The sequence below is a fragment of the Patagioenas fasciata genome, chromosome 5 (genome assembly GCF_037038585.1).
Source record: "Patagioenas fasciata isolate bPatFas1 chromosome 5, bPatFas1.hap1, whole genome shotgun sequence".
Classification (NCBI taxonomy): Eukaryota; Metazoa; Chordata; class Aves; order Columbiformes; family Columbidae; genus Patagioenas; species Patagioenas fasciata.
In genome coordinates this window covers 54,370,011-54,392,743 of record NC_092524.1, presented here as the reverse complement: position 1 = coordinate 54,392,743, position 22,733 = coordinate 54,370,011, and the positions used below count along the sequence as shown (strand labels likewise).

General features: G+C 48.6%; 1 protein-coding gene across 3 annotated transcripts; it reads right to left on the bottom strand.

The window, feature by feature from the left end:
* Window positions 1-1,402: 1,402 nt before the first annotated feature.
* Window positions 1,403-14,730, bottom strand: CHGA (chromogranin A). 3 transcript variants are annotated; one of them, XM_065840204.2, is made up of 8 exons: window positions 14,498-14,730; window positions 13,926-13,972; window positions 10,000-10,093; window positions 9,521-9,589; window positions 7,300-7,398; window positions 5,187-5,693; window positions 4,267-4,727; window positions 1,403-1,938 (listed from the first exon to the last, which is right to left on the bottom strand). In XM_065840204.2, the coding sequence occupies exons 1-8, from the start codon at window positions 14,541-14,543 to the stop codon at window positions 1,855-1,857; spliced, it is 1,407 nt and encodes a 468-aa protein (XP_065696276.1). In that variant the 5' UTR covers window positions 14,544-14,730; the 3' UTR covers window positions 1,403-1,854. The 3 variants fall into 3 exon arrangements, with proteins under 3 accessions (XP_065696276.1, XP_065696277.1, XP_065696279.1); XM_065840205.2 differs by having other exon boundaries at window positions 4,273-4,727; window positions 14,498-14,729; XM_065840207.2 differs by lacking the exon at window positions 7,300-7,398.
* Window positions 14,731-22,733: the final 8,003 nt, after the last annotated feature.

The following is a 22,733-nucleotide window of genomic DNA, read 5'->3' as shown; positions in this document are numbered from 1 at the left end:
CCACTCCCCCTTGTCCTGTCATTGGTTGTCACCGAGAAGAACCTGGCTCCATCTTTGTGACACTCACCCTTTACATATTCATAAACATTAATGAGGTCAGCAGCAATAGAGTCATTCTGTCTGCTGCCACCATCCTTTCTGGAAAATCTTAGGTCCAGCTCCTTTGGAGATGGCTGCTTTTCAATGGGGAGTTTTTGATTTCTTGGGATTGGGTTGTTTTTTTGTTTGGTTTTGTTTGTTTGTTTGTTTGTTTTGGTAGGGGTGAGGTGGGGTGGGTGGCTGAGGGTTTCTGTGAATATATTGTGGCGTGTGGACCTGAGTTTGCAAGGGGCTGTATGGGCGATGCTACTGGCAGAGACTCTGACACAAAAGAAATGAGCTGCTGCGTGGCTGCCAGGGCCAGGGAGAGGGGCACTGCCCATTCCCCCAGCTGCCCCGGGGAAGCTGCTCTGTGGGTGGAGGCGGGGGGAACAGCTCTGGACACCAGCACCTCCTGCATCAAGGGCACCCCACATGTCCACCTCCAGTGCAATTCACTCTATGAGCAACAGCACTGATGTTTTCAGCAGAATAAAGGAACAAGTTGAGTCCAAAGCCTGACAGCCACTCCCTGAGCATCTCAGCTGTTCTGTGGGCTGCAGGTGACAGGAGATAACTTTGAACTAGGGGGTGGGATACAGCCCTGGCAGTGGGATGCTCTTTTGCTCACCTGCTGATACACGTAGATAGTCTAAAATCCTACGATCAGTGTTCAGAGGCTTTTGGGGCAAGCTTTCCCAGCCGAGGCAGCACCCCGTGTCCTCCAGCTGGCACACAGCCTGAAGCCCAAAGGATGGGGAAGGTTCTGCCTGCCAGTGCTATGCCAGCAGGACACCATGGCTCCTGTGAGCCAACGCACAGGAGGGGCATCCCCTAAGGACCAGCCTCACCTCTGGTTAACACAAACCAGTAGTTTTCCTCATGACTAGACTATCTGGCTTTTTGGTTTTGTTTTTTTAACCCGCTCATGCATTGTCCCAATAGCTTGACTTGGTCAAGTCTTGGCCCAGTGTTCAGATTTCTCTCTGGTCAACCCTGTGTTCATCAATGAACTACAGATGTGACCGATGTCTCACTGCAGCGTCCAGCACACCTGGCATCGGGGCTGGGCTGTGCAGCACCGCTGGGCCCTGGGTGGGCAGAGAGAGCCCCACAGTGCCTGGGATCGTGGGAAGATGTCCTCAGTGCTGGCCACAGTGGGCAGCAGTGGTGTAGCCCGGGTAGGGAGGGAAACACCATCACAACGGGTCTGTGGTGAGGGGAGGCCTCCATTCCCCTCCTCTCCACCACGACTGTACAAAACCTGCAGTGTGCCGACAACCGAGACTGAAGCTGCCAAAACAAAGGAAGGAACCCACTACAGTTTTATTTTTTCCTTAGATAAATTTTTTATATAGAATATATTACAGTCAGAGTTATCAGCTTTTAATCAAAAGATAACAAGTTATTGCAGTTTTTTACCCAGTGAAACTACCGGTGGAAGGAGAACTTTCTAGAAAGCTGTCTTGTCTTTTAAAAAAAGAGGGAAAAAACCCCCACCCAGACAGAAAATACACGTGTAGGTTGCGCTTTGCACCCACCGTTGCCCAGCTGGGCGGGTGGGCATCCATGTGGACAGGGGAGCGTGAGGCGAAGAAGCGGCTATGGGCACAACACTATGGAGAGGGAGGCAAGCCTGGGCGCTAGTGAGTTGGCTTCCTAGGCACAATGCTTCTGCTCCAGCTTAATTGCTTTTAAATCAGGAAATGAAAATGCGTTGGGGACAGAAGAGGGTGACGGCGGTGGCTTTCACCTGCACAGGGCGAGCTGGGGCCATCAGCCTCGCCTCAGCTCATGCAGCTTGTGTGCGACGCGCTCCAGCTCAGCCTCGATGGCAGCCAGGCTCTCCAGGTCCTGGTCCTGCAACAAAAGCCCAGGACACGTCAGCAGCCATGGGTGGGCAGCCCTTGCCCCCCAGACCTATGGGAAGCCTTTGCCTGGGGCTCACTGTCAATGATGGCACAAGCACAGCTGCATCTCACCCTGACCCCTCAGCCCACTCGGGCATTTGCTCCTCTGGACAGATGGTGGTGTCTGGGCTCAACGCCAGTTAGTCTTGTCCTGATGTTGAATTGCTGCAGCTGGTGATGGGGACATGATATGCGATCCCTATCCTTCTCCAGCACTGCTGACAGGCAGGGCAGCCCCTGACAGGTCTGCCCCTGCAGAGCATGGGGCTGGAGGTGGCTGGCTGCCGCGGAGCTGGGGCTGCAGCGGGTGCTGCCGAACAGCACTGGGAACCTGCACCAAGGCAGTGGTGTCAAATCGGGACGGGCACTGTTGCCTGTCACCCACGGCAGCTGCAGGATGTGCCCTGCTCCTGGAGGGGATGGCGGTGTCCCCTCTCACCATGCTGTGCTGAGTGTCCACACGTGCTTCCAGCACCAGAAGATGTTTTTCCTTTTGGGAAAATAGTGACTGAAGAAGCTATCAGTTTAAAGGCTCAAGCTGCCCTTCGCTTTGTGATTTTTCAACAGTGGCTCTTGTGCGTTTATGCCACCACCTGAAGCTATTCTATTTAGCGAAGGTACTCAAACTTGTAACTGTGTGGCTTTGCCTGAACGCTGGTCATACGCAATTGCCCTGTCTCCTGCCAGCCCCAGCCCTGGCTGTCCCCCACAGCTGTGTCACCCAGGGCTCTCTGCAGATTGCGTGCTCGCCCAGCACAGCAGCAGGCTCTGTGGTACCGAATTTAGGGCTGCCAGTGCTAAAAGTGCCTTATGCTGCTGGTGGAGCGGAGGTGACAGCCCCTCTCCCATGCAGAGGGAGTAGAGCCATGCCGCTGCCTGCAGCAGCTGCCAGGTATGGGCTGACAGCCACCAACTCTCCGCAGGGCCCTTGGCCCAGCCCCTGGGAAGGCTCTGGCTGCAGCAGTGTGTTGAGCCCCAGCAGGTGCAGGGGACAGCACTCATGTCCCCAAGCTGTGCCCACACTGGCCTCACTGGCCCAGCCAGCCAGCCCCATAGCCCAGCTGCACAGGGTGGCAGCTGCTCTGGCAGAGCAGACCCTGTGCCTCACTGGTGCATGACTGGTCTGATGCCTCCTCACCATCTCCCAGAGACCCTGACCTAGTGTTTTAAAAAAAATACCAAAAAATCTTGTCACAACTGTAAGCAGTTTTTCAGCCTCAGCAACCTCCTTCCCAGTCACTTTTTGGCAGCTGGGCCGACCACCTTGTGGACAAGACACACCCCAGCGGGGCTGGCAGGGGTGGGTGGGCATCAGCCTCCTTTGGGGAGACACCTGGGATGCAAGCAGATGGTGATGAGGACGCAGATGGGGCAGGTGCCCAGCTCCTCGTCAGGCACCTGCTCCATCCCAGCTCAAAACCAAGATATTTGGCTTTGCTCTGAACCAACACAAATGGAGATGCCCTCCCAGCAGGGGATGCTGATGCTCAATCTTTGGGCAATGTTTTGGTGCCTAAGGCAAGAGGGGTGTTTCAAGCAAGAGAGCTGCAAAAAATTAGCTCCACTCACCTGCTGCCCCAGTCTGTTCCTGGGCACCTGATCATGGCTTTTCCCAGAGCAAACACCCACAGACTCCATGCCCAGTCCCACCATCCAGGCCCCATCACTATCTCAAATAAATATCCATGCCTGGAGCAGGGCCTCAGCACAAAGGTGAAAATACCACCCCTGGCTACTGGGGAAGTGCTGAGCTACCAAGCTGCATCATGCAAGGTAACAGAGCAGGAGGTCTCTGACTTTGGAAGCCTGTCTCAGATGTATTCACATAACTGTCAACCATTTCCACTCCAATGCCCCAGCTCTCTCCCCACGGCTGCACCCTGGTTTATCCCTGTAAGAGGTCTGACACTACTGACTCCATCCCTGAGCCAGGGGCAGAGGCTTTGGAACACAGGACCAAACTCAAGGCCTCAGAGACAGCTCAGGTCACCATGTCCAGCACAGACCGGTGCAAAAGTCCTCTCCCATTTTTAAGACTGTCTGCAGCAGAGGAGGTTTTTGTACTACTCACCAAAACAAGTTAAAAAACCTGAAGACGCAGACAGGTGCAAATCTCAATAATACCCAGGGCTTTATGGCTAAAAGGTCACCAAGCATCTCCTTAATGTCAGAGAGAACTGGTACTGGCTGCATAACACCAAGGTGCCATCCACATCTCCAGGCATAGTTTGGATTCCCAAGTAATAACCAAGTGGGATTTAGTCTTAAGCTTACGTACACCAACCTCCGTTCTCCTGTTAGCACTGCCTTCCTCATCCTTCTTTTCTTCAGGCATAGGAGCAAGTGGAAAGCCTCCTTCAGTGCTGTCCTCCTTTGAATGATGCTTCCAAGACCTTCTCACATTTTCCTCTGGACTACCGAACTCATACTTGCGGGACCTGAATGCCATTTTCATGGACCTGTCTGGGTCTTCCTCACTATCATTTTCCTCCATGCGCTTCTTCGAAGTCAGCTGCTTGGCCAGCTCATCCATTTTGTTCCACCTCTTGGAGTCTTCCCACTCCCTGGAGGACTCCTCCTCCATCTCTTCACTTTTGGCATCCCTGGGCTGGAAGGTGTCCTCATCCTCCAGGCGATGTCTTCCTCCTCTCAGTGCCCGGGGCTGTTCTTCCTCCTCGTCGTCCTCCTCCTCCTCAGAGCTCCTCCCATCTTTTCCAAATCCCAGAGCATTGTCATTATCTGAAAGAGCATTAAGCACAACAGTGAGCACAGGTGTCAACCTGGCTATGCTCCACCTCTGAACTGAGCCTTCAGGGGCAATGTAAGATGGGTTTCCTGACTTAGGCCCATATTCCCAGGATTCTGGAAATACTCACTTTCATGTCACCACGTCAGTAGTGGGGCTTGGAGGCAACAGTCAAACATCACATAGGAAGTTCAAGAAAAATCAATCAGTTGTCCCCAGATGCTATGAAAACTGAGCAGCAGGCAGCTGCCCGGTCTGTGTTACCTGTTGTGCATGGGCCCGTGAGGCTGGGCACTCTTAGGGGGGGGTCTGGGTGCCTGTCGGTAGGGGTGTGTCTGCAAACCCAGTAAGCATCTGCCTGAACTTTTAGGCTTTAAAGCCTCTTATCTGCCTGTTGCAGATCTCTCAGCTCACCCTGGGTAGGTATCAGTGCAGTCGTCTGGGATACGTACTGTCATCTCCCTGCATCTCCTCAGCCTCCTCATCCTCCTCAGCCAAATCAAGTGATCTCTCTGCTTCAGTAGGGTCCTCCTCTGCAGCATCATCTCCTCCATCATCCTCCCGCTCCACACGCTCCCCTGCTGCCTCCTTGCTCTGCTCCCGGCCCTGCCTGGATAGCTGCTCTCCTTCATCCTCAAGCTCCAGGCTGTCCCTGGGGCCTCTGGTCTGCTCCTCTTCATCCCCTTGCTGCTGCTGCTCATCGTTGCTGGAGTCTTTGCTGATGTGATTGTCCATAGCTTCATCTCGCTGGGCATCCTCTGTGCCTCTGATCTCATTGCTCTCTGCTTCATCCCGATCCTCCTTCTCTCCAGGGTCAGCATCCCGTAGCCTGGGCTCCCTCTCCTCCAGGCTGTTTTTTCCCTCCTCTATTGAATCCTCATTTTGCTGGGTTTTCTGTGCTTCCAGCTCAGCCAGGGACTCCGTGGGCTGCTCCTCGTCAGGGCGCTCCCCTGTCATACCTGCAGAGGGAGGAGAAAGAAGTAACACCTCTCCTGAGAGCTCATTTCACCACCAGTGAAGCCCATGCATTTCTTAGGGAGCTTCAGTCCCACTCAGCAATCTGCTTAGCCAGCCCATGGATCCTTCCACAAATCACTTCAACACACACTTGTGTTCAAGCTGCTGCTCTCCTGGAGAGCCTCGCGAGGCTGAAGTTAAACATATGCTGAAGTGCTTTGCTGCAGCACAGCCTTCATCACCCTCTCTTGAAATGCCAGCAGCAAACCTGGCCAGCGTGAAACCAGATCGCACATAAAATGAAATTATTTAGGATTGTAATATGACACTTGCACAGCTCTCCCTGCTCTGAGAACTGCGCTAACATTGCATCCTTATGCCTCCCACCAGGTTGAAGAAGGAGTCAGCATGTTTGCAGTTGAGCCACAGGAACGGGGGGCTAGCTCTGCTTCCGCAAAGCAGCTACTCAGCAGGAGCTTAATGTGGGCTGGGTATTTGCTCTTCCTCATGTCAGAGACTGGCCTCTTTTAACCTAATTAGCCACAGAAATCATTTTGTAAAAGAAAAGACAGGGAACTGAAGAGCAGTGGGAAAAGCCAGATGGGTATGAAAAGCCAAGCACAACCCAAAGCAGGGCTGAGAAGTCTGCTGGAGTGAGGGGATGAAGAGAGATGGTCACGCAGGGCTGGTGACCACCAGCGACACTGTGGTGGTGTCACTGCGCTGCCTGCAGGCCTGGATGGCCCAGAGTGCCACGCTCCATCCTCATGCAGTTTCCACACTGCTGGAGCAAGAGGTTCAGGTCTGCCCTGGCAGGAGGGAGGCCCAGAGCCACCTGCCCTCTCCCTTGGCTTTTGGCTATGCTGGCTGCAGGAGCAGCCCTGGGAGTATTGCTCCTCATCACTTTGGGCAGCTTTGGGCTGACATCACGTCATCGCTGTGCTGCTGTTGCTCAGCCACCTTCCCAGAGCCCACTCGAGACGCTCTGCAGGAGTGCTGCTGCTGGACAAGAAAACATCTCACCCCACATTGGCATCACCTCTTCCTGATGTGGAAAAAGGAAAGGGCCAAACCCTCCTTTCTGCTACACTGCCTGTCTCTAGCCCAACCATGGAAACATGACATGGGGAAATCCCAGCTGAACGTGGTCTTTCCTAGCCACAGGTGGGTTGTGTGGGTGTGTGCACTGTGTGTTTCCAAAGTTCAATTTTTCCTTCAGAGCCCCACAACCTAATATCTTGGATGCCTGGAAATAAGGGTGGCAGGAGCAGACTCAGGTTGCTCTGCCCTGTATCACAGAGTCTTTCAGTATGGGATTTCCCTGGCTGTGACTCATTTTAAGCATTAGGAGTGAGTGATGGTGTTGGCAGCAGAAGGGGAAAGATCAGTATCAGTTTGGTAACTTGACCATCACTGTAGCTCAGAAATTACATGTTGTTTAAGCTGGTAAGCAAGAACAAAGCAAACACAGGGTTGCTTGTGTGTACCAGCAGCAGCATCAAAGGAGACGCCTAAATGAGAAGCAGATGGACATATCAAGGCTGTTAGAAAGAACATCCTTGTTTACAGCCTGACCTGGATTTCCTGGGGGGGGGGGCTGACACTGACCTCTCTGCTTGTTCTTGTCATTCTGACTTTCAAGGACTTCAGAAAGTTCATCTTCAAAGCCACTGTTTTTCTTCTGCTGCTGAGTTCTCTCATTGGCACCTGCATCAAGTAACAAAAAGTAGGGAAAGGCAACAGCCCCTCCTGTGTTTCAGAAAGTAGAGGTAGGAAAATAGGTCTGTGCCCTTTATAATTATATGCATATTTTCTACAAATTTGGGCAAATTTGCCAAGGGGCAGCTGTGAGAACTGAGACTGGAGGATACATGAATCAACTCCAGTAACAAAGCCACCATCAAAACCATCATCTGCAGGAAAGAAAAATGTTTCTAAACAAAGAGAGATGCAGGGTTGTTAAGGAAAACTAATATTAATGGGGAGCTAGGGGCTTAAAAGATGCTGAACTGCAGCACATTGAGGCTGACAAAAGACTTAAGCATCAGAGTATGGAAGGATAAAAATTGCCTGCTTTCAAATGCTGCCCATGTACCTCTGTTAGGTGATCGCTGAGAGCCCCTGTGCCCTCCTGCCCGGTGGTGGGGGCCTCTGTCCCAGGAGGGAGGAGCAGCAATCATTCTTGCTCCAGAGATGGCCCAGGGCCCCAAGCGCCCACACCTCAATCTCTGGGACTATGGAGCCAACTTGACAAAAGCAACACAAAAGCGCTGTCTGAAGGCAGCATGAGCTGGAGGTCAGAACGCAGCTGTCCTGGCAGCCCACACTCCCCAGGCAGCCCATCCCAGCAGGACCTGCCAGCCAAGCAGACCCTGTCTAACCCCGCTCACGCCCTGCTTCTATACCTTAACACAAAGGCAAGAGCCAACAGTGCCAGCCCAGTTCTCTCTAGCCCTAGATGGGGCAGAGATAGATTATGTTGGTGGGCTCTCCAGCCTGAGAAAGACCAGCTGCAGCCAGCACAGAGGGGACCAAGATAAATAACTTTGCACTTCCCTTTAGTGACATGACTCTCCCATCCCAAGTCACCATGATCTGGAGCTCATGTTACTCCAGGACAAAATGGTGTGATGGGCTCAAGCCAAGGAAAGAGCAGAGCAAGATGCACCTCTGCGAAACAAATCCCTTCCCACAGACTCCATGCTGTATGGCACAGACTGTCTGAGAGCTGAGCACCTCAAATCACAACAGTGGTGGGCCTGGGCAGCAGCACCCCAGTGCAATGAGGAGGCCCAGGTGTCTCCTGAATCATCGAAGCATCTTCAGAGCTGGCCTGGGGTCACTGTCCAGCTGGGCAGTGCCAAAACTATTGCTTTGGGGACTGCACAGGGCTCTGTCCTAACCTTGACTTCCTGAGTTTTGCCCCTCCCTTCTCCCTGCTGCCTCTGTGGCTTCCCTGCTCTGAAAGCAGCCTGGTGGCATTGTCTCCCAGCCATCCCTGGCAGCCATGCCACACAGGAGCAGGGGACAGGGATGCCCTGGCAAGGGAGGCCTGCCAGCCAGGTTTACCCCAAGGAGAAGGAGGAGAGAAGGCCAGGAGCTGCTCTCCTTGCAGCCTGGTGAGAGCCCTGTTGCCTCCTCAACGGGGCCGCCACAGCAGAGGAGCCTACACTGTCTTTAAAGTAGCCTTGCCTGGGACCTGCACCCCAGCTCTGGGGACCTCAGAATAGCCCTTTTTCCCCTTGGACACCCCTCTGTACAGCTCTGTGCTGCTGCTGCTCCCACAGTGACAAGTGGAGAGTTGCCCACACCTCTCCAAACCAAACGAACTTGCATTCAACCTAAGGCAGCCAACAGGAAAATCCCCATCGGGGGCTTTCATTGTTGGGGTTTGTTTTAGGTACAAGTCCTGCTTGATGCTCAGTGAGGCTTCCCTTCTGCCACACCTGGGTCTAGTGCTAGACTCCAGCTGCACAAACAGTGAAGGTTTTCCTCTCTTTCATTCTAGCTTGACTGCTGGTGTTTATTTGTTGAATGAAATTACAGAATTTCCGTTAAGTGTTCTCCCACCCCGAAATGCCTATACTCTGCATCACCACCAAGTTACATTGAGAGTCATTTAAATAATCAGATGCATACTGGAGTTATTATAAGCAGAACTGCTGTACCCACTCTGCCAGTCTCTACCGGAAGTCCTGAAACTAGATTTCCTACAGCACATTTATATGAAGTCGAGTTAATACAAAATATAAAAAACCCCAAACAAAACTGTGCAGGAGGCTACAACAGATGAAACCCCTCTTCCCAAATAACTGTAGTGAAACTGTACCTTGAGCTGCAATTTCCTGAAGCTCCTTCAATAAATTTTGGTGGCGAAGGATGGAAATGATTCGTTCATCTGCAACAGGGGAGACTTGGTCCACAAGGTGGTCAAAGACAACCTCCCCCCTCGCCCAGAAAATGAAAAAACACCCCAAACACCACCTCCCTCTTGGTTTTTTCTCTCTTGGCTTGATTTGCTGCCACATTTCTTAACCTTGTGGTTAAGATGACAGGAAGGTCCCATGAAAACCCAGGAGCTTCCCATCACCCAGTGCCTGCCCTTGCTGCCGTGCCAGCCTGATGAGCAGTGACTCTGTCCCTGCTTCTAGGGCCTGGTGCAGCCTGATGGGGTGACCACAAGGAAGGTGAGTGTGTCAGAGACCCCTTGGCAGGTGTTAGAACACGTGTCAGAGCAGGACCAGCCCCTGACTGTGTCTCTGCCAGGTCTGCTCTTGCTGACACCCAGCATTAAATCTGAGCCTGTACCTCCTCGGAGTGTTTCTAGGCATTCCTCACTGATTGGCAGGGGGTTTGGCTTCGATAAAGTATCAGAGATGACCTCTACAATGCACTTCATCACCTAGAAAGAGACAAAAATACAAATTAAAGCACTGTTCTATTGTCTTTTTTTGTCTATCTATTTGTTACGAAGGCTAAAACACAGCAGATGATGGCACAGATCCTCTTGCTTTTCTGGTTGAGCCAGAACTGAATGTTCGGTTCCTGTTCCACCTAACAGAGGAACAGAAGGTACCTTCCAAAACTGAGAAGTAAGCGAATGACACATGGCAATGGGAAGAGTTTCTTCACCATGACACACACTTCAGCTGAGGATGTCATGACTCTGGCCCACCCCAGAGGCTGGGCACATAAGGAGATTAAAGGGGATCTGTATATATACATAAAGAGCTCAAAATCATCTTCTTTTAAGTCAATATATTTCAATCTGTGTTTCATAAAAGGGCTCAGTGGGAGATTGTAGACAGCAACAAGTGGTCAAGCTCTTCAATAGGTGACCCTGAAATCTTGCAAGCTATTGGAGACCTGAGAAAAGCATCATAGTTCAACTGCAACCAGGCATGAAGAGTGACATGAGGTAAACTGTACTTTCAAACATGGATGAGAAATACTGCTCTCGAGTCCTAGAGAAGGACAAGACACTTTGTAGAAGTGTTTGACCTTGTGCTTGAGTGTTCAAGCCATCTATTATAGGCTGGAAGAGCTGTTGACAGAGGCAGGTTATCTGAAAGCAGAGAAGCTCCCGCACTTCCCTCCAAAGCATTTGCAACTGCTCAAGGAAGCTTCCCAGACAGGATGAACTCTGGGCCTGCCCTTTCCAGCAGTCCTTTTCTTCAATGTAAAATGAGAAGCATTATTTATCTGGTTAGTCACTTGTATTGAGATTGCAGGCCTAGCTCTTCACTCATGCAAGTGCATCACCACTGATCCCACAGGGATCAACCAGTGCTGTATTTGTGGTAGGAGAATGAAAACCAGAGGCACAAAGGCAAGGTGGCACCTCTGGCAGGGGGGAAGGCACCCTTGCCACACTAAGACACACCACAACTATACAAGTAAACCTTGGGGACAAGAAATTCACACACTGAACCTCCTTCTTCTGACAATTTCTGCAGGCAGCCCTAAGAGTGCTGACCTCCCTCCCAAGGTGGCATTCTCCAAGGAGCAAAGCACTGTGGCTGCAGTAGAAATTAAACATGAGACAGCAGTTCCCAGTCATCTACAATGTTGCTCATTCAGGCAATTGGATACATTCACTGACCAGCCAGATTGGGCAAATTTTCACCCTGTCCAAGGAGAGAATTCTGCAGATCACAGCCATAAAATGCTGAACTATTTACACAGTTTGAGTGGTTTGTCTGCTGGATTAAAAATGTTACAGGAAAGACCTAGCAAAAAGAAAGGAGGAAAATTCCCTGGTATCATTCTCCTGTACCACGGTCCATTGATACTGATTTTAGATTATATTGAGTCACTTCACTCTACCATTAAATAGAACAAAACCCAGATTCTGATACTCCCCTCCCACGCAACCCAACATTTGGAGCCATTTATTGCAGCTGTATTTCAGGCAGCTTCAGAAGTAAAGACTTTCTCAACATGAGAAATAAGAACTTGGTCCAATGAAACACTCTCTATAAACTTTTTGAAGACTTCTAAACTGATCTGAGGTCTTTGTCTGAACACAAAGAAACACATCAGTCCCCACAGAAATACAGCCAGCTCTGTGGAGGAACTTTGTAAAATAAAGAAATGAAGAGTGCAGGCATTCCACAATACTCTCCTTGGCTTTTTGTGAGACCAGGTCTTGCAGAGTGAGACTTCACAAGGTCATGAAATAACAGTCTGCATCAGGAAATGAAGAAGATCCTTTCCAAATGAATGTAATTAATCCAGTGCAGAAACTTGGACTGGAATTTTGCCATAGCTATTCTCTAACTGTGAGCATGTAACTAGATCTTAAGAGCTGTTCATGTTGTCCCTACACAGAAATATCCAAAGGATCATGTCCTTACAAGGATAAACTTCACCACTTCGGAGCTCAGCTCTGCTCAGGCTTTTCTGAAATGTGCACTTGTAAGTGAGAAATAGTGTCCTTCAAGCAGAAGAGTGGGCAAACGACAGAGATGTTGTAAATGCTTTGGTCGTGTTGAGCTCCCCATGGAAAACCCTTGGTGTAAGGAAAGCCTGGTGAGCTGTAAGGAAAGGCCTGCAGATGCTGACTACCCATTTTACAGCCCCAAGCCACTCACAAATGCTGGTGACACAGAGCACATCCAGAGCCACATGGTGTGTAGGAAGAGCTGCGATGCTCACTGCTGTACCCATGTAATGACATCCCTGTCCTGATCTGTTCTGTGAGACCAGGACTTCCCTCACTGAAATACTGTGTCTCAGAGGGTGGTGAAGGTGGAAAAGCCCTAATGGCTCTTTACAGTTACAGTAAAAATCAGGACAAATGTGTGGTCTGTTTTTGTTCTCAGTTAGAGCCTGTGTCAGTGCAGTAGGCAGGGAAGTGACAGGTTTGGGAGACAATCCTTCTTTGGTGGAAGTATTCCCATGGAGCTACACCAGCTTCCACAAAAACTAAATATGGGTTGCTGGAAAGTGCCATGTTTTACATATTGTGGAGCTTATCTCATGAGGAAAAATGTGGAATTAATGGATTGTCTCACCAGATGCTCAATGAACGTCTCACTCTGGCATGGCCAGTTGAAACAGTCAGTGCCTGTCTGCCCTGAGTCCTCTGTCTCAGTTAGCAGCACACAGCCTGAGTCAGGCACCCAGTGGCTCACAGCCCCTGGCTCAGCCCCAGCAAGGGCTAAGCAGGCTAAAGGTCTTAACAAAGCAACAGTTGTGCAGGCCCAGGCACATCTGACAGGACACAGGGAAGCATATTTCATGGCCCTTGCCCTGTAGGTAGCAGTAAGCATAAACACGGTATGATGGAGTCTGTTGCTGAGAGCGACAAAAACATGCCCTCCCCTTACTGCTGCTTGGGGAAAAATATTATGTGGCTAGAAGAATTCAGGAAACAGAGACAGTCAAGAAGTAGAGGACAAAAGGCTGATGTTCCCTTTCTGGACATGAATTTCTGCAGAAATCTTAATATGGGCAGCTAAAAAATAAGCTAATCTGAAAGACTATAGGCATTATAATATCAGGAAGGGGAGGACTGTCACAAATCAACACAGGCAAACACACCTATCCAAAGGTGCCAAGAGCCCACTGGGAGTACACACACTTGCGAAGAGTAGTCATGAATATCAGAAAAGTATGACCCAAATGTATGCATAGAAGCCTATAAAAGAAGGCTGGAGAGGTCAGCCAAGTCCTGCACTGCTTGCAGACATTCAGACAGGCTGAGCAGTGGCTAAGGACAGATTAGCAATCTGAGAGCAGCCAGTTGCCTGTTTTTCAGAAGCATGCATGTTTAAGTATCACATCACACACATACAAACACAGATGTACATACACCCCCAAACACACACAGTTCCAGCAATGCCCTTTCCTGAATCACATCTCCCCCCACTCTCCCCTGAGTCACCTCCTGTTGGGAGTTTTGAAAAGCTGAAAGTAGGAGTACTGAGAAGTGTTACATCCAGCCCCCATCCCCAGCCTCACCATTGTCCAGACAAGCTTGTTTGGTCCTTCTGCTACATCCTGAGGGACTTCCCTGCTGCCCAGGTGCCCAGAAGGGGATGTACAATGGGTAAATCCTGGTTGGGAGGGAGTGGAGGTAGATTGATCCTGCTGTAGGGATCTCATGCACATCCCTGGCACTTCCTACAGGGCATTTCAGTAGGGGCAGCCTAAAGCCAGCCAGCTAGGTCGATATTAAACATCACATCCTCCAGCTTCAACTGCCCCTTTCACTACAGGCCCATCCTTACCTTAGTGTCCCCTTTATTCATGTCGTTTGCCACAGGAAGGGACATGGCTGTAGAAATAAGGGGAGGGCAAAAAAAGAGAGCTTGTTATTCACCTCCACTGGGAGAGGAAGGGAAGGGAAGGGAAGGGAAGGGAAGGGAAGGGAAGGGAAGGGAAGGGAAGGGAAGGGAAGGGAAGGGAAGGGAAGGGAAGGGAAGGGAAGGGAAGGGAAGGGAAGGGAAGGGAAGGGAAGGGAAGGGAAGGGAAGGGAAGGGAAGGGAAGGGAAGGGAAGGGAAGGGAAGGGAAGGGAAGGGAAGGGGAAAGTCAGGTCCCCAGGGTGGCAGTGGCCCGTGCCCCGTCCTGCGGGACAGGCAGGGCCTGGCGGAGCCCTCGTGCAGTGACCTTGCGGCGGTCGCTGTCCGCGGTGCTGAAACCGGGGGTGGGGGGGTGGGCCGGGACAGCCGCTGTCCGCGGTGCTGAAGGGCCGCGGCCGGAGCGGGGCGGGGCAGCGCCATACTCCGGCCTGCGGGTCCCGGGAGATGGGGGACACGGAGGGACACGAGGGGACACGAACCTCAGCGCAGAGCCACTTACCCGGCACGGCCAGGAGCAGCACGGCCAGAAGTCCCGGGCGGCTCATGGTACTGGCGGGATGGAGGGAGGACGAGAGGGGCAGAGGGCGAGTCTGTCCCTGGCGCGGGAGCTCCAGGCGAGGTGCCGGCGACAGACCAGCACCGTGCGTGTCTACGCCAGTGCCCTGGCCGAAGATCCCAGACGAGGCACTGCAGTAACCGGCTCAGTTATATATCTCAGTCTCTCGGAAATGGCGTCAGGAGGAAGCTAGAAGCCACTCCTCCTCTGTCCCCGCCCCTCCCCGACTCCCCCATCCCCCGGCGCACAGCGTTCCCATCAGCCTACACCACCAGGCCTCCTCCCCTGAGTCCCCTGGCTGTCCGGGCAAAGGGTCCCAGCAGCAAGGTGGCAGGCGACAGGTTCTCCATCTTCTCACTCTCAGTGGACCAGGATGGTTGTGGGGTGTGTTGCCAGGATATCACTTTTCCAGTGCCTCACCCAACACTTGCAATCTATAAGCACCTCTGCATATGTGCACTCTCTGTACGTACCAGTAGTCAATAGTGAGAGTCAACTCACATACTCCAGCTAGTGTAGCCACTTGTAGATATAGTTCCCTTGTCTTTCACTGACCACAGAAGTTACCTAGACAAATAGTTTAGAAGAGATGCTGACTTTTTTAGGTGCCTGTTAAATGCCTCCACAGAGGATAGGAGTGCCTGTAAGACTGGTCAAGAACCAGAGAACTGGTCACCATAAAACTGGTTTGCAAATGGAGATTATAAGTCCCGTCCATATTATGACATATTTTTAAGTAGTAGGATATAATTTGGGTAAATAGTAAAGGCCGGTGTGTTTGTTGCTGAGCTGTTGTGACTCTGTCAGGTGAGACAGTTGGATTCTCTTCTGAAAGTGATGCTGATGCTTCTTTAGGACAATGCTTCTTTAGGAATAGGACCTCTGCTATTCTGTGCTATCACTCAAGCAATTCCAGAGGTCACAAAAGCCAGGGACTTATACTAGAAAACCGAATTCAGAAAAATGCATTGTCCTTCCCCACCCTACCTTATTCTGCTCACTAGGGAGTCCTGCACTCAAGGAGCTAAAGAGAACACATTTATTCTGAGATTATAAGAATTTTCTATGAGACCAGGGTATACAGACTGCACTATAGGTTTCCACATTCTCTTTCTATATGGACATGGAAATGTATTCCCAAAAGTCCTCTAATATCTCCCTGATTTAAATGCATGCTTCAAAAGGCACGTTTAGATTGTAAAAAACCACTTGTACAAAATCAAACTCACCTTGTCTGTTGTATTTTCTATTTAACAGCAGAGAAAAGCTGGAAATAAATTGATCCCCTGAACAGTGCTTTGTGGATGACTTTGATTGATAGTTAAATGTTTGTAAGACCATGAAATGAACACCCATGACAGTTCTTGTTGCACAGGGTACCTGCATCCTCCAGGAACAATAGATATCCTTTATTTTTGTTGTTGGGTTGGGATTTGTGTGTGTGGTGTTTAATTATTTATTGGAGGTGGGGGGTTGGGGGGTGGGTGTCATGTACAATGGCCTTTTACTCCTTCAGGAAACACCAGAACATTTTAGTCTCTTAGTCTGACATGCTGAGCATTATTAAGCTTGTTAGTTCCTATGTATTCCTAAGAGATAAACAGATTGATCTGCTTATCAGGCTATGTTTACCTAGTCAATATTTACTTATCCTTACATATAAATGTTGATCTTATTAGCACAGTGAATCATCTCAGTTCTAATCCAGTTTCTTACATGAAGCCCTTTTCTTCCCTGGGGCCCTTTTTTGAGAAATGTCGCAGGATATGTAGTGCCCATGGCTATTTCTTTTGCTCTCTGTCTCAAGCTGTCATCTTGCATCCATTAAGTTCATTGCAAAGGAGAAACTGAATGTTTTCCAGGTATGGCATGCATTCTCCCACTGTAGTGGCATATAATTGATGAATTTTTCTATTTCTTATCCCAGGAAAATGGATATGAAACTGTTAATTCAGCAATCAGTACTTCTGCTATTGGAATTTGTCTCATTAGGCACAGCTATATTAGGAACTGCCAAAGCACAGCATGTCGGGGAAAGATTTATGTCAAAGAGCAAAAGTGATCAAATAAAAAAGTGGAAGATATTCTGCCACTCAGAGAATTGCAATGGCAGAAGCAGACTTCAAGGGAAGAGCAGATTTGTGAGTCTCTGAAGTAGTTTGTGTTTTAGTATATGGAGAACAGGAGTAGATCTTTAGTAGGTAGCAATGTGATGATGATGGACATTTCTGACCAGTTGCAGTCTTACAAAAATCCATTTATATCTGTACAGAGAAATTTCATTTTTCCTTGTAGCTGCTCAATTTCTAGTGCATGAAGTGTGGTGAGAATATGGAGAACCATATACCATTATGTGTTTGTAGTCACTAACACAACACATGCAGGTGCAGAGGGAGATGAGTTATTGTGCTGGGAAAATGATATTTGCCTTCCTAGCTTTAAAGGTGATCTGAGAAGATGACAATGTCTGAATGGATGGACGGATGGAAAGGAAAGAAGGAAGGAAGGGAGGAAGGAAGGAAGGGAGGAAGGAAGGGAGGAAGGGAGGAAGGAAGGGAGGAAGGGAGGAAGGGAGGAAGGGAGGAAGGGAGGAAGGGAGGGAGGAAGGGAGGGAGGAAGGGAGGAAGGGAGGGAGGAAGGGAGGGAGGGAGGGAGGGAGGGAGGGAGGGAGGGAGGGAGGAAGGAAGGAAGGAAGGAAGGAAGGAAGGAAGGAAGGAAGGAAGGAAGGAAGGAGGGAGACACCCAGCACTGTTGCGTTACCCATGCTCTGACCTGAGTGAACAAGAGGGCCAGGTTTATAGCCACTTTGATATATGAACATCTTCCTGTGCATAAGATCATTTTCTCAAGAGTTTGTATTGCTTAAGTGCTATTCTCATTCACTACATATGAGTCAAATTATATTTTATTTCAGAATTTAGGAACTAAACCAAAGGTATCTGCGGTATTGCTACTATGAGAGCTTTGTTCTCCGATTTCTTGTCTGAAATTGGGTTAAAAATTCAGCCCTCTCCTGTGCTTGGAAACACTGATACTGCATTTCAGATTGCTGTGATTTTACATATCTAGGAACTGAGGCATACAAAGAGGAAAAATATCATTTTCATGAAGACATCAAAAAGGCTTGAAGCCAAGGCACAGCTATTACCCACAGCTTAACCAAAAAGACCACTAAGCAAAAAATATGCAATAATTACAACGATTACTTTTTGACTGAAAACGTGAATGTAAGCATACTGCCAGATTGGTAGCAAGGTCTATTAAAACCCCCACATCACACCTTTCTTCTTTCCCACATGTTAGTCAATCACACTTGCCTCTCGTTCTAACACAGAAGCCTTTCTTGTCTGCTTGTAAATAGAAAGGATCTTCAAAGCTCACAGTGCTGTTGTGAATATCCATCTATGCTGTTAAAAGGCAGTCCTCTCTCTTCTTTTTCAGGTCAGAGGCAAATTGATGTTGACTTGCTTTGATTTTCTGAGTCTAGACTGTGCTTGCACCAACCTGAAATTAATTGATTTTCCTGTTCAAAGGCCTACTTACACCCCACAAATAAGCCCAACCTTGTACCCAATCATGACAGTAGCTACTGCTTCACCTGTCCATTTCCACCCTTGCCTGGCATGTACAGCTCTCACTGGGGCAGATAGAATATGTTCTCTGTTGGGAGAAGAGATGTCTCTGTAGTGATCACAGAATACCATCTGGGCACCCTTACAGATATCTTGGATCTCAATATAACTTTTCTAAATGTTATTCAAACACCAATCTGGAAAATGTCATACCCCTGCAATGCCTTGGTCAGTTGCCCTAGCACTATGTGAAAGGGAAAGCCCTTGCTGATTCCTATGAGCCCCACTGAGTCAGTAAAAGGCTGTGGAGATGGAGATTCTCCCCAGCCAGAAGGATCTCAAACAGCCTCCTCAGGAAATTACTGATTATGCCCATGGCTGTGGCTTTATTTGACTTGTAACAATAAAGTCTGTGTCATGCTAATGTATATATTAAGTATGTAACCCATGAAGCCTCAATATCAACATCATCCCCTATTCTGTACATTGAATGGCTGCCTGGTATGTTTGGTACAGATTTATCTTATTCCTCATCTTCTGCCTTTGAACACCTACTCCTTCATTCCTGAAGCTGTCCATCCACTGTGGGACAGCTCAGTGAACACCAAGTGAGGCACAGGCCTAAGTGGGTCTCCTGGGTTCTCCACACAGCCAGAATAGGCATACTGATCAAATGCTGTGATCATGACAGGGGTGGGTTTTTGATATATAAGTTAGATGCACTTTTGCTAGCTTTCTCATTTCATGGAGACGAAGTGCCCAATACCCTAATTAAAAAAGAAAAAAACCACCAACAATTACAATTAAAAAGATCTTTTTTCTAAAGGCAGGGTTTAGGATCATGAAACTCACACGCATTTTCCATTCTAGATGTTTTATTTGATCTCCCTGGCTCACATTGGAAATAATTCACTTGAAGAGATGAAAAGAAGACTGAACACAGCCTGCTTCCTTGCCACTGTTGCAAAAGGATGGAGGAAAGGGGTGAGGAACAGTCATCTGGGCATCTGCTTCCTACACCCCTCTATCCCTCAAAAGTGCCAACCACAAAAGCCAGGCTTAAGGACTACCGAGGCATTACTGTCCACCAAGAATAGAGAAGAATACTTCTCTAAACAGTAACAATAACACGTCACTGCCACCAGAAGTTCTTCTTTCTTCCCTAGACCAGTGAGTATCTCACAGATAGTTACATTTCTCCCTTACTTGTTTCCTTTCCAAGAGAAACAATCCAAATCATCTCGTTCTTAATGGCTCCTCTAAACTTTGCTACTAGCCAGTGAGTTCCACAGCGTAACTAACTATAGTATATAATTACCTGTTGTGTAGTGCAAAGAGATGCAGGTGTGTCCTGCTCTCAGTATGACTTTTTTAGTCTTCACTCACTAGTGTCCCAGAAACTTTCTGGACATACCTGAAATACCTGATTTTCCTTTTAGCAATGATCATACACAGATGTCTCAGGAGACAGTATCCTTCAAGATGGATTTATTGCCTCATATAAAAGACACAGTGGAGAGGATAGGGAGGATGTATGGAGGTCTTGCGTGTCTAAGATCAGCTCCAGCAGTAAGTCAGTAGTAGAGAGCAGTCTCAGCCTGTATTAAGCAATCTGACTCGGCCTGGATGAGGCAAGGAAAAAGACTCCCACTGCGGCTTCACTGGTCTCAGTTGGCACCTTGGCCTGTTCCATTCGCCCTGGTTAGGGTCAGGCTACTCTCTACACCCTTGTTTGGGTCAGGCTACTCTCCACACAGATCAAGCAGAGCTGCAGGCAGCCTTTGCAGTGCAGATGGCTCTTACCTCAGATGTTCTGTTGATAAGGCAGTTTTTGAACACCAAATTGCATGTTAATGCCGGTTAATGAATGTTCTCTTTACAGGCAAAGCAAACCTTTTCCTTCTGTACTAAGCAGAGAACAGGAGGAGGTAGCCTTTCAGGTATTAAATTGCCTGAGAACATCAGCACAGAGCAGTTTGAGGAACAGCCGCAGAATCTTAAATTACTGCTACTGGGCTTTTCCTCACACCACAGGAGCTCAGATTTCTTTTCTGACGAATGCTTTTTCTTCCCAGCAGAGCAGGGACTGCAGTGCCTGTTCTCGGGGAGCAGCAATTACCTTCCGCAGAGCAAGGGACAGCAGCACAAGGCACCTTCAAATGCAGCAGAGCTTCTGTTGAGACTCCCCCATCCACATGCTCTGCAGACAAAATGGTCCTCACAGGTTCCTCTGCATTGCAGGATGAGCCCAAAGAAAAGCTGGATCCTGAGGAAGCATTCTGCACCCCCAGTTTGTTCTGTGTGGAGGGACAGATTTGGGCTTCTACCACTGACCTTGCAGAGGTGTCCTTTCCATTTGTACTCAGCTGAGTTCAGACTCTGCTATAAACTGCTGGCAGGAATGTGTCAGGTCAAATAATGCTTTCTACTTTCCTGGGAATTAATAGATAGATAGATAGATAGATAGATAGATAGATAGATAGATAGATAGATAGATAGATAGATGCTTGACTGTGTCTCTCACTCTGTTTTTTAAGTTTTTTACTGAAACAATGTTTGCTGGCTCTCAACAGCTTTTTTTTTATGGAGTCAGCTAAACAACCACAAACACGATGACATCCTTGTACGTGTTTCATGCCATGTAAGAGGCAATGCTGTCCTGCATAACCCCCAGGGGAGTAGAGATGTGTTTCCCCCAGATAGAGAAGACAAATGGGTACTATATTAACTTTTTATTTAAAGCTGCAGTGAGTGTGTGACTCTCTGTACTGAGGTGAATGTTGCAGTTGTTTTGCTTGACATAGATTCACATAGTGAGAAACTGAAGTGTAAGGAGCAAATTTGTTATTGCTTTTCTAAACAAATTGTTCATTAAGAGCCTGAATCCAAACATACTCAGGCCAATAGAAAGACCCTTACCCTTTTCAGGGAGTTTTGGTTTGAGTCCTTGACCTGGGTTCCCTCCCTAATTTTGGGATGCATGTCCCAGAGGCAATGATATCATTTCATTGTACTGAGGCAAGGAGTAGAGTAATAATGAGGATTTAAGCTACAAAGGAGAATAACTGTTGTTCAGGGGAAGTCTTAAAAAAAAAAAAAAAAAAAAGAAACATATCACTGTTATTCATCACCAATACCAACAAGGGAAAAACAGTCTGAATTCTGCATGTTCTAACACCAGACTTGACACTTTTTTCCCCTCTGAATATCACTTTAGAGCCACCAAAGGCTGTTTTGCTTTGCTCGGCTAGAGATTTTTGTAGATCTAAACCTGTGATAGTATAAAAACTTGGAGAGTGAAAGGCTCTAGAAAGTCTCCTGGTTGACCTGACAAATCCTGAGCAGAACCAGGCTCCTAATTATTCTAGGTTTCCTGTGAAAGGATGGAAGCACCAGACAGCCTGTCTATGGGTCTTGAGAGTGTGGTCTGGCCTTTCTTCCTTTGGAACTTGATCTTAATGCAGTCAGGTTGATGGGAGTTTGAACTCCTTGTAGATACTGGAAACACCCTTGCTTATACTGGAAAGCCAGAATCATTTATTATGTTTCCAAAACCCCAGAGCAACACTTCATAGGTGGATCAAAGTAGGACACCAACTTTTGCTTTGAAAAGGATTGTCAGGCATCAGGGATGACTTTCCTCTTGCCTATACTGGGTTCACATCATCTCTGTCCTTAGCAGCTTCAATGTGGCCTTAACTTCTGCCTGAGCCAGGACAGGTGGAGCCATGTGTCAGTGTTCTCTTCAGCTGCTGCAAGAGCTGACTTATCGAGGAGAGTCTTTCTGGCCCTCCTTGCGAGGATGTGTGAGCTCCTTGGCTTTCAAGAACCACCTGCTCCTCTTCAATTTGCCATACTTGGTGCCAAGTCATACAGATTTTCCTTGTTGTCTTAGAGGTCAAATAACAAGGCAAACAGGTAGCTAAGACACAGCTCATTGAAAGTCGTATTTAATGAGGAAATTAAATAGTTTATGGTTTGAAGCAGGTTTCTATGTGACTAGGGTTTGCACATGGCAGAGGTTGATCAAAGGTCTGCAGAAACTCTGCATATAAAACAAGTTCTGGTCAAAAGGCTCATTGTCTCAGGATGGTTGCAAGTGCCACTAGAAGAGTGGCACAACAACATTTGTTGTTTGCCTGGATCACACCCAGGTTATCCGTGGGCTCAGGATCATCTGTGTAGAAACCTTCTGGAGGAGCAAAGCCTCAGAGGGCCACGTTTCCACACAGCTGCCCCTGTGGGATCTAGCACAAGGGATTGTGTATCTGTTGTCAACAAATAAGCTTTCTTCCTGAACAAATACTGCTACTATGTTCGCCTGGGAGCTGGAACACCGTGCTCTTCCCAGGTGTCCCTTTACTTTTGAGGTAGGTCCTTCTGCCATCTGTCTCATCCTTGCATGGAACAGGGGAATCTGTCAGCAGTTTTCATGAGAAAGGAGATTTCCTGCCTCCCACTGTTTTCTTTATGTAATATGTGTCCTGCTGCAATAATGTAAACCTAAGCTACATTTTATGGCAGCTACAGCTTTCTACAGCTCTAGCTGATGTGAAAGCATGTGAAGGACCTGAGCATCCTTCCTCGGCTGCAGAACTGTCACAGAC

What these genes read in the sequence shown, in the direction of transcription:
- CHGA (XM_065840204.2), bottom strand. Translation starts at nt 14,543, where the DNA reads ATGAGCCGCCCGGGACTTCTGGCCGTGCTGCTCCTGGCCGTGCCGG. An exon ending in TCAGGAAATTGCAGCTCAAG is followed by an intron (nt 7,399 to 9,520) that starts GTACAGTTTCAC and finishes TACTTGATGCAG; the next exon opens with GTGCCAATGAGAGAACTCAG. An exon ending in TGACAAGAACAAGCAGAGAG is followed by an intron (nt 5,694 to 7,299) that starts GTCAGTGTCAGC and finishes CTCCCTCTGCAG; the next exon opens with GTATGACAGGGGAGCGCCCT.